Genomic DNA, 12,237 nt, shown 5'->3' with positions numbered 1-12,237 from the left:
ATATATTTAGTTGATTCCGTACAATACCCTGCTATTGTAGGATGTTTCTGATGAGGGTATGTAGACATATATTTAGTTGATTCCGTACAATACCCTGCTATTGTAGGATGTTTCTGATGAGGGTATGTAGACATATATTTAGTTGATTCTGTACAACACACTGCTATTGTAGGATGTTTCTGATGAGGGTATGTAGACATATATTTAGTTGATTCCGTACAATACACTGCTATTGTAGGCTACTGCACATGGGCAGAAGTACCAAAGCCAGATGTAGACTTATGTAGCTCTGCATCATGATTATACTAAAAATACAAAAGCATATCTCAATTATATAACATAGAATATAGTTTATAATAAAAAATATGTAATAATAGATAAAAATGATAACTATAATTCCAAACATGAGAAATTTACTTTACCTATAGAATATTGTTTACAATGATAAAAATAATAAAAACATATAATACTAAATAAATGAAAATAATAAATAATATAGTTTAACATGCATGAGAAATTTAGTTTACCTGTTTCATATTGTATAATTTACATAGAATATAGTTCATATTAAAAATAATAATAAAAAGGCTTACCTTCAGAGGTTTCAGTAGGTTAGAAGTGGTTTTTTCCTGCTCACAGTATTTACAGATCTATCAGTTGGAATTATGGAATGTTCATGTACCACTGAAGGCTGTTTAGTAGCCATCTCTCAAATAACTTGACTGGATTTATAACTTTAAGGTGGTTGGAGAGTATTAACCTGATTTAACTCTCTCACCATGGGCATCCTTTACTGCACATCATGATGTTGACTGTAATACTATAATGTTTAAGGTGGTTGGAGAGTATTAACCTGATTTAACTCTCTCACCATGGGCATCCTTTACTGCACATCATGATGTTGACTGTAATACTATAATGTTTAAGGTGGTTGGAGAGTAAAGACCTGATTTAACTCTTTCACCAGGGGCATCCTTTACTGCACATCATAATGTTGACTGTAATACTATAATGTTTAAGGTGGTTGGAGAGTATTAACCGGATTTAACCCTCTCACCACAGCCATCCTTTACTGTGCATTCAAAATTTAATTAAACTAATTTTTGTTCACGTTATACCAATCAGTATAGCATAAAATCATAGCTAATAATCAATATTTTAATAGTAGTAACTTTTAAGTTTTTAATTTTATGAGATAATATTTTTAAAAAATCTTGAATTTCTCCCATATAAGAAATGTAACTTTTATCTCTAGCCACCCCTTCTTCTCTTAACTTACCACTCCTTCAAGAAGTATGAAATTTAATGTAAATTACTTATTAGAATGTTGTCATCACTCAGGCAAAGCATAATTTTATAGCCGACAAGCCAAGGTTTTCATCTATCAAATGACATTATGTTACATTGTTTTCTGTACAGAAAAGTATTAATTTCTATTCCAATACAAATGTCTTTCCCACAGGAACGAAGCTTGTACTGAAAGAGAAATGCACGTGCTACAGATGTAATAATGACGGTCTACAAATTAGATGAGTACAAAAGTTAACATTTACTCTTACAATATTAAATATTCAATGAATCATTCAGTGAATATGAATACTATGCAAACTGAATTGGAATACTTTAATTTTACCTACCAAAACATGAATACTCCCAAAACTGTATTCGAAAGCACTTGAATACAAATACCCTATGTCTGTTACTGATTACACAATATTTACATATTACACTCTTTACCTCTGTTTGCTGGATGCAGAAGGAACCAGAGATGTACCACTGCGACTGGACTTCTTGTGTTTTGAGGATGACTCTCTTTCAACATCAGGTCCATGGGATTGGGATCTATATTTTTCTTTGTCCCGAATCCAGTTGTAGACTCTGAAAAAATTCAGCTCAATAGTCAGTGTTTGACTGAGGAAAACCATAGTGACTACAATTAACACAATACTACATACAAATAAGAAAAAACATGCTAAGCTTATATGAAGTGTACTATTTGAAAATATCACTGAAGAAGCTAGAATGCTTTCATCAAATTTTACTGAATTATTTAAAATGCTACAAACTGAAGCTTCAAGGTAGCCAGTAAAAGATGTCAGTTATCTTAATAAGTTTTGCTACCCAACTTAGCTAAGATGTTATAGCATGTAAATGTATTTGTGATTCTGGCTAAAAAGCCGAAAGGAAGGTGTGTATAAAAACAGAAAATAATGACACTTGCATTATTAACATTGTAACTTCTGAATATATTTTAATATACCTTTCAGTAACATCCATTGGAGGCAAAGTGCCACCCACCATACTAACTCCACTGTCCACACAACTACTGCTAGAGTCCCCTGGTGGTGCCTTCTTAGATCTGCGAGTGGTTTCTTTGGATCTACGCCGTTCTTCATTTCCAGCAGGTTCTGGCCCCACATTATTCCCTTTAAACAATGGGGCTGTTGGATTATCAAGTGGTGAAAGATAGTGGTGATGAACGTGTCGGTACACGTGGATGGGGCGTATGGCAGGATTTGTACGTTCGTTCTCAGGAGTAAAGTCTGGGACAGTTCCACTGTCACTTGAGCAATTGTCTCGTTCCTGCCGATTACATTATTACAAAATACTGACTTCTTGGAACTGTATCTTAGAATCTCACACAAGTTAGAGCTACACAAAACTTAACATCAAAGTTCAGCTCTAAAGTTATCTTATACTTTAGGAATAAAGCTAATTTTCAGACACAAATTTCATCACTTCATTAAATACATTTCTAATTTAACAGTATTTCTGTCTTTACAACAACAACCATACCAAGAGTGTGACTGAGACCAACACTAGCTACTTTCCTGACTAATCTAACAGTATTTATGTCTTTACAACAACAACCATACCAACAGTGTGACTGAGACCAACACTAGCTACTTTCCTGACTAATCTAACAGTATTTATGTCTTTACAACAACAACCATACCAACAGTGTGACTAAGACCAACACTAGCTACTTTCCTGACTAATCTAACAGTATTTATGTCTTTACAACAACAACCATACCAACAGTGTGACTGAGACCAACACTAGCTACTTTATTACTAATCTAGCATTATTTGAATTTTTTTTTCACTTTTTTATATGAAAGGCAATGACTGTAATATCAAGTTGTCAACTCATTATGTTATCACAGATATACTGTAATTATTTTGCTGTTTCTGGATATTCTGTAGTTCCACGAGTTTCTTGATTGTATAAAAACATTGCAGTAACAGATTTTATTGTACTTTAAATCATTCCTATAAACACTGATACATTAATAAGATCACACATACAATTATTTATTGTTATCATAAATAATATCTTATGATCTTAAATACTAAAATTAGATGTTTGTAAGCAATCTTTATCTGAAGCAATACCACACAATCTTTATCTGAAGCAATACCACACAACCTTTATCTGAAGCAATACCACACAAGCTTTATCTGAGCTATTACCACACAACCTTTATCTGAGGTATTACCATGCAACCTTTATGTGAAGTATTACCAAACAACCTTTATCTGACATATTACCACAAATTGGTATCAAAGTAATGGAAATCAATCAGGTAAGCACACTTTCACATTCACTTGTCTTTAACTCCTGAACTTAGATTACAAAATTTTGAAATTTAAGACACTGAAGCTTAAAAGTTAAAACCGTTCTGCTACTGCCTGGACAAACATACAGGTATTAACACACACTGAAGTGAAGCGTTCGTGTCACATACTCATAGAATTCAACTAACTCATGGTTTCCATAAGACGTGATCCACAGGTAAGGAAAATGTTGAATTCAGAGACACTACTCTCCTCTCCACAGAACGGAGCTAGAATAACACTGTGGAGGTAAAGAAATTTAAGGAGATGAGCTGCTTTGTGAAAATATACTGACAGAAAAGGAAAACTCATGGGGTAGTTGTCACCCACCTTCTGCCTGGTATTAAAGTGTCACATAGGTAGAAAGAATGTAAACACTGTTCAATCGGTTTTGGTAATACTTATGGTCAATAGATTATAGACTTGTAGCGTGGATAGGACAATAAGTCAGGCCGTACAGTACATGAGAAATACCCACAAGAATAAGCAGGCGTGAGGATCAATGAGAAAGCAAACTGATCACAACCACTGGGAATAGTTTAGGGAGGACGTGGCAACTTTGGGTCAATATGAAGCACAGACTTAAAGAATGTGCAGTAATGTAACAAACAAGCAAGGGAGGAAGAGAGGTAAAAAATCTTGAGTTGAGTGCATGCAAGAGGTCTGTCTGAAAGCCAGCTGAATCAGGATGGAGTATGGAAACAAGTGTCACATACTTGACATATCAGTATGGAAACAAGTGACACACACCTGAGATATCAGTATGGAAACAAGTGACACACACACCTGAAATATCAGTATGGAAACAAGTGACACACACACCTGAAATATCAGTATGGAAACAAGTGACACACACACACACCTGAAATATCAGTATGGAAACAAGTGACACACACCTGAGATATCAGTAAGGAAACAAGTAACACAAGATGGGTGTTACTTGATCCTCATGAAGGATAGAAGAACCATAAAAAAAAAGGCAAGAGGCTGCAAGTCCTAGGTCCAAGTTGAAGAATATAGTATAGATCCAACCACAAAATGTTCTCACCATCAGTGTGGCTCCAGTTGCCATTTAAAGGAAATAAGAAAACTCTTACAGATGAGAGTCTGGATATCAGGAGATTTCAGAACTTGTTTTCAATAAAATCCACAAAACAGCATTCATAGAAAGTAGTAATATAATGATTATTAGTAAGTTTTACTTATTTCTTTTTTAAGTAGATCTGGTATATCTGTGGTACTTACACGTATGCATTGGTCATTCTGTATTGGTAAAATTAAATACTAAAACCCGAACACTGGGTTAACCCTTTCACTACAGGCATCCCTTTAAGCCCCTTTCTGTGCAAGTCACTGAGTTACATTCAAAATTTAATTAAACAACTTTACTATCAATGTATGTCAAGGAAATTAATATTATCATCTAAGATAATATACCTTAAATTTTAAGTTCTTTATTTCAAAAAAAACCTTTAGAAAACTTAATTTCCTGTTTCCTTGTCACTCGACCTCTGAGTTATGAAAAACCTCAACTTTTGCAACCTCTGTATTGAATGGAATAAACCACAGCCTGTACATTTATGTCTAGACACTAAGTACGTTTACTTACAGCACAGCCTGTACATTTATGTCTAGACACTAAGTACGCTTATTTACAGCACAGCCTGTACATTTATGTCTAGACACTAAGTACGTTTATTTACACCACAGCCTGTACATTTATGTCTCCTATACATTTATGTCTAGACACTAAGTACGTTTACTTACGCCACAGCCTGAACATTTATGTCTAGACACTAAGTACGTTTACTTACACCACAGCCTGTACATTTATGTCTAGACACTAAGTACGTTTACTTACACCACAGCCTGTACATTTGTCCTTTTGTTGAATCCAGCAGAAACAAGAAATAATTTTGCCAACCCTTGATGTGTGCCACACCCACCATCTGTATTTTGCTTTGAGATTATAAGCCACATGCATTTACTACACTGGTATACAATCATTAGAAAGACCTCATTTTACACCATAGTCTAACAATGGTTATTTTAAATTGTTGTCATCATAGGGTAGACCTAACTGCTTGTAGTATTGTTGGCTGCTTTGTTCACAATAGCACTTTGGTTATTTCTTACATAAATATGTTATAGTTAGAGATGCAGTTAAATTGTATTTAGGTTTTACTTTTATATCTTAGTTAATTATGTATTATTTAGGTTTAAACATTTTTTAAGGTCACCTCAAACATTATCCCAGTTCTCAAGGCTTACGATCTTGTGCAAGTGTAAGATACTTTTGCCAAAAGCTTGTGCATCTCTCCCAAAGATATGTAATACACTCTAATGGCATCATTTCCTTGTGTCGAGATGAATAATAAACCGTAAAGGACAGGAAATTATAAGTTTTAAGATGAACATGTGAAATTACTTGTACCCGAGGATGACATAATCTTGTCAAAATGTCGTACATTTATAATAACATTTTCTTCATTATCCAGTCAAACCATTTCCAAGACTGAACACTGCAGTAACAGGGAAGAGAATGAGCTTTTGATACACAAAGTGCTCGAGGAGGAGTACTAATGAAGGGATGTAGTCGGGGGGAGTACTAGTGAAGGGGTGTAGTCGGGGGATTACACCTTACACTGGCACAGTACGTATTACATATAGATGTGGGAGTTTTGTTCAACGGCCTGGTGAGCACAAGCACAAACATTTCTGCAGTGGCATGAAAGTATTCTGTGGAGGGATAAGTAGCAATTCTGAATCCAGTATTTTAATTGAGACCAATGATGAACAGTCTGCATGTGAACCAACTGAGAGTACAGCTCAATCACACTGGAAAGCTATTACTTAAACTATTCTAAAATTGATATTAATACAACAAAGGATTCTATATGACCAACCCTTCTGTGTCTTCCTGAGATGTGATGTCGACTCACGTGTGGGGACCTTAACACTTGGTAAGGGTTAATAAGGACTTCTTGAGAGGGCTCAATTCCCCAGTCAAGACCTCTAGGTCGTGGTGGCGAATGATCCGGAGAAGTATGATTTGAATCCTTCCAAACTCGAGATACGTGTTCATCAAGGATGGATTGGTCACTTTCATCTGTTCGTGAAAGTTTTTCTTTCATAGCTGCCGTAATGAGCTGAGGAGGGATTCTAGCAAATCGTTCAAAAGACGATGATAAGCTTGCATCGTATGGTCTCGATAAACTTTCTTCTGCCTGCAAACAGTTGAATATACAATTCAATTTTAGTATCAATTACATAACTCACCCACAACTTAAAATCTTGTGCAATCTATCAACAAAATGTGCTTCAGGATATTAATTACAGAGCACCATGGGCTAAAGGGATTTACAGTTATAATAGCACTATATTTAGCTAAAACATCATCTACACAAACAGATTACATTATTTCACTGGGGAAGAAAAAAAAAACTTTCACAATTATAATTCAGGTAGTGTAGTGTACACCAGCATGCAGGGCTTGATTTTAATGGTCATCTGAGACAAGTAAAAATTTCCTCGGATGACCAACATATACCCATGTTGTCCAACAGACGACTAGCCCATGGAGCAGACCCTTACTCAACACGGCATCGCAGTCTACTGTACACTTATCCATGCCCACACTACGCACATAATGTTGACTCCGATCCTCAACCAAAATCATCTGTAAATTCCCCAACTACTAAGTTTGATCAGTACAAAACAGAATAACAATGAACAAAATAAGGCTAGCTTTGCCTCTCTCCAGATCAATATGAACAACAATACATATGAACAGTAAGTATATGTACATGTGCAGTGCTCAGGCATTGTGTACGTATTACGGTATAGTAGTATGTGAGAGAGTCCTGATGCAAGTCTAGCCTTACTACAGACTGTACTTTACAATGATAGAAATATTAAAATAAAATTACATTCACTCGAGGGAAAGCTAATACAGGAAGATTACATTCCCTCATACAAAGTTGTATTTCCTCATTAATTTTTTTTTAAATTTAATCCAAGCAATATGTTCATTTTCATATGTTTACAGATGTTCTATGTGGTTGTGAGACTAGACTGTGTTAAACAAGTCTTAGTTCATAAGTTTACAGGTGTCCTATGTAGTTGTGAGACTATACTGTCTTCAGTTCATATGTTTACAGGTGTCCTATGTGGTTGTGAGACTATACTGTGTTCAGTTCATATGTTTACAGATGTCCTATGTGGTTGTGAGACTATACTGTCTTCAGTTCATATGTTTACAGATGTCCTATGTAGATGTGAGACTATACTGTCTTAGTTCATATGTTTACAGATGTCCTATGTGGTTGTGAGACTATACTGTCTTAGTTCATATGTTTACAGATGTCCTATGTAGATGTGAGACTATACTGTCTTAGTTCACATGTTTACAGATGTCCTATTTAGATGTGGGGTTATACTGTGTTGTAAAACAAACAGTATGCTAAAATTTGTAACATTTATTGTATTTAAAGTTTTAAAATCTTGATGCACATTACTATGCTACATTGTGCAATTACAAGTTGCAGAAATCGAGAATCTGTAAAAAAGAAAAGGACTCTAATTCCATAATTTCCAAAGAATGAGACCTTACACGAGGCTTAGGCTCATGCTTGCCTTCAAGTGGATAGTTTTAATCTAGACACTGCTTAGATTTCTTGGAGCAGAAATTTCTTCATTTCTTGGAGGACAATTTTGAGACAGACATGAAAGTCAAACTAATGAATTTTCTTCAAAAATGGAAACTGAAATATTATGCATGCCCATCCAGATGTTATTGAACCTTATTCAGTAACATTGGCAACTATAAATCAACAGTGTAGGTGCAAGAAGTAAAATAATAAAAAACATTTTGTAAATGTAAAATGTTGTAAGGATGACAATGCCAAAAAGAATGAAAACAAGAATGTAAGGATGATACAACTATACACAGATCATCCCTACACAACTTTCAATATTAAAATTTAATGTTACACTATAAAATGCAAGAGTACAAAACAGTTACGACGTCTGTCAATTCGACGGACTTTGTAGTGAGTCTGAAACAGTCTGTAATAATCCACAATAATAATAATAGGCTATTAGTACAATACATTTGTACCTATCCTGATGTGACCCTGATATTATGATAAACTTTATACCAACAGTCTGGAATATACAACTTCAACCTGCAGTAATATTAAAGTAAAGTGAGCATTGTATAGTGTAATATTAAATTTTAATATTGAAAATCATGTAGGAATGATTTATGTATAGCTGTATCATCCCTATATTCTTTATTGCATTTTTTTTGCACTGCCATTCCTGCATCATTTTACATTTACAAAAGGTTTTTTTTATTACTTGTTTTGTGATGTTTTTTCCCTTTACTGAAAGTTAGTGTATTGATATTTTTTTACTCCTTCAGTTCATACATAATATAGGGGTTGGCTCCCTAAAGACACTGATTGTATAGTGTACAAAGAACTGAATATTCTACCTGTTAGTCATCTAATGTTCATCTATTATTGGTTGGTAATTCCTGTTTCACCCTATACTTAAGCTTTTTAAAGGAACACCAGATTTGTTTAAGAAAGTTAACTTCAAGGTGCAATGATAACATTGTTTACACTAGAATTATGATTTTTTTAGCTACTGCTAGTTATTACGACTAAGGAATGACATCATGCACTGCCCAGAAACTTAGGTTTATACTGATGTTAGTGATAAAGTATTTGTAAAGTTTATCTCGAGTGAAACAAGAAGAAAAAAGATGAACAATATGGTGGGTTGGCCACTTTCTGGTTGAGTATCTTAGTGATGGTTTCTTACCTTGTTGGGTAGAGAAACCTGGTTTGGTATCTTAGCGATGGTTTCTTACCTTGTTGGGTAGAGAAACCTGGTTTGGTATCTTAGCGATGGTTTCTTACCTTGATGGGTAGAGAAACCTGGTTTGGTATCTTAGCGATGGTTTCTGAAAAACAAATACTGGTGGAAAGTGAGACCAACAGGAGGAGAAAAGATGGATACCCAAGAAGAATCATGTGTTTCATAGTCACTGACAAAAAGAGCGATGAAGGAGACATCAGGAAGTGAGAAGATGAAAAAAAGAGAAAGGCAAGAAATCCAGAATGGGAAGGGCAGCAGGAAACTGAGCTAGACAATGAGAATGAGGACAGAAGTCGTAGAATATCGGTCAAGGTTATCAAGGAGAAAGAAAAATCACTACAGACATCTGGGCAAGGAAATGGAGATAGGATAATCATAAGTGCACAAGAAAAAAAAGGAAAGAATACTGGGAAGAAATAACCCGACCCAAAAACAGTGTCAACTGCAAGGAAACAAAATATGAATGGATGAAGCAGAAGAAGTGGCATAGGTCAAAGAGAGAAAGAAAAAGATCATCTGAACCAGGAAAAAGTGCCTTAGATAAAATGCAAAGACAGGAGAGGTAGAGAAAAAAAATGAAAACACAAAATTAGGTAATGGAAAACTGAAATATACAGGGGCACAATCCCCAAGCTGGCCAGATAGACACCAATGAAAGGGAATCAAGTAAAGGAACTGAAAAGAGGCTACAACCAGGACAAAACGAGCCACTAAAGAGATGATGAATTTGAGAATGAGAAAGAAGTTATTAGAAAAAGGAAACCATATAAATGATATTATCATGCAGCAGTGCAATTCAAGTAAAATCACATGAAATTAGGTGGCACATAAATCTTCTTAGCTTGGCAGACATGCTGAGGAAGATAGCTAAACTATGTGAAATAGTGAGGTATTGTCTCGGAAGTAACTCATTTTGTTAGGTTACCATGTAAAGTTAACACACAAAAGTGACTCCTTCTGTTCGGTTACCATGTAACGTTAGCACACAAAAGTGACTCCTTTTGTTCGGTTACCATGTAACGTTAGCACACAAAAGTGACTCCTTTTGTTCGGTTACCATGTAAAGTTAACACACAAAAGTGACTCCTTCTGTTCGGTTACCATGTAACGTTAGCACACAAAAGTAACTTCTTTTGTTAGGTTACCATGTAACGTTAACACACAAAAGTAGCTCCTTTTGTTAGGTTACCATGTAACGTTAACACTCAAAAGTAACTCCTTTTGTTAGGTTACCATGTAACGTTAACACTCAAAAGTAACTCCTTTTGTTAGGTTACCATGTAATGTTAACACACAAAAGTAACTCCTTTTGTTAGGTTACCATGTAATGTTAACACACAAAAGTAACTCCTTTTGTTAGGTTACCATGTAAAGTTACTTTTGTGTGTTAACACATTTTATCTCCTTACTTCCACTTTTCGAAGTGATTCTTCCATTTTCTCTTCAGCTTCAAGTTTTTTCTTCACATGCAGCAACTTCTCTGTAAGAATGGCTGCAAACCTTTCAGGCTCAATAGATGGTGGCATGTCTTTAGAATAAATGTAATGGCACTAATAGAGAAAGCAAAATGAGAAAACAACTGTAGTTATAAGTACAATGAATAATTTAATAATTCAATTCCACAAGATGTCTATCAACAATGCTTCTCAATACAGCACTATTTTATTCATTTATTTATTAATACATTTTAATGACAAGTAGTTTACAAATTACTGACAATTCTTACCCTGTAAAAATAGAAATTATACGTCATATACTCACAGGATTAAACTGTGGACAACCAAGTGAGTCTTTATTCATTAAGGCATGTTTCTTCATGGTTCTGTGTTGTTTCTTAAGCTGGTATTTTGATGTTAATGGAAAACATTCCCTAGCAACAGACACAAAACAAATATTTAAATATCTATGACACTGTAAAATTGTATCAAACGCATATGTTTCCATAACTAATTTTTCACTGAATTTCTTGTAATGTACACATATTAATGTTTAATAAAATATTGTAAAGTCACAATTTAAAACTTGCAAACTATTTCATAAGGAAAATAAACATTGCAAGAAAAAAAAAGTATAAACAAGGGTATGAAAAACCAGGCTAAGCATTTTAGGGTCTGAAACACAACTACACAGTACCATCACTATTTATTCTAAATTATAAAAACAAACTTACAAACTACTATTGTCTGTGACAGACATGGTATCATCAGTTGGAATGTCAGATGAAAGGCTTTGGAGATCGCTGTCTTGAGCCGAGGTAGGCAGATAAGTAGAATATCGGATGTGGCAAGGATTAGAGCCTCTACTTGCTGCATGCAACACTTTTCTAAAATCATGCACTAATACATTAACACTGAAACATACATGCCTTTAAAAGGGGTTAACTGCATGTTAGGAAATTAAAATAATATTGTGGCTTCATTTAACATTTTAAGCTAATTTATTTTTAATAAGGCAAACAGAAAAAACTGGTAACTAGACAGATCAAACACACTTTACACAAGTCTTTCATAATCAGTATTCTCACCTGCAAGTCTACAGGCAAGAACATATTACAAGGCTTTATAATCAGTACTCTCACCTGCAAGTCTACAGGCAAGAACATATTACAAGTCTTCATAATCAGTATTCTCACCTGCAGGTCTACAGGCAAGAACATATTACAAGTCTTCATAATCAGTATTCTCACCTGCAGGTCTACAGGCAAGAACATATTACAAGTCTTCATAATCAGTAT

The 12,237-nt window shown here is 34.7% G+C and overlaps 1 protein-coding gene across 1 annotated transcript in view; it reads right to left on the bottom strand.

The window, feature by feature from the left end:
* The window catches only part of LOC106470881 (axin-1-like), an 18,045-nt gene extending 6,092 nt beyond the window's left edge, over positions 1 to 11,953 (bottom strand). The window contains exons 1-6 of the mRNA XM_022399519.1: positions 11,674 to 11,953; positions 11,265 to 11,373; positions 10,913 to 11,053; positions 6,524 to 6,844; positions 2,261 to 2,583; positions 1,738 to 1,878 (exon numbers count right to left, since the gene is read on the bottom strand). Coding sequence (XP_022255227.1) covers positions 1,738 to 1,878; positions 2,261 to 2,583; positions 6,524 to 6,844; positions 10,913 to 11,053; positions 11,265 to 11,373; positions 11,674 to 11,699 — 1,061 coding nt within the window. The 5' untranslated portion in view covers positions 11,700 to 11,953. The remainder of the gene's footprint in view (positions 1 to 1,737; positions 1,879 to 2,260; positions 2,584 to 6,523; positions 6,845 to 10,912; positions 11,054 to 11,264; positions 11,374 to 11,673) is intronic.
* Between the last annotated feature and the right edge of the window lie 284 nt (positions 11,954 to 12,237).

This window comes from Limulus polyphemus, unplaced genomic scaffold (genome assembly GCF_000517525.1).
Source record: "Limulus polyphemus unplaced genomic scaffold, Limulus_polyphemus-2.1.2 Scaffold4265, whole genome shotgun sequence".
NCBI lineage: Eukaryota > Metazoa > Arthropoda > Merostomata > Xiphosura > Limulidae > Limulus > Limulus polyphemus.
Note: the sequence above shows the minus strand (reverse complement) of the source record. Positions and strands in the feature narration are given on the sequence as shown.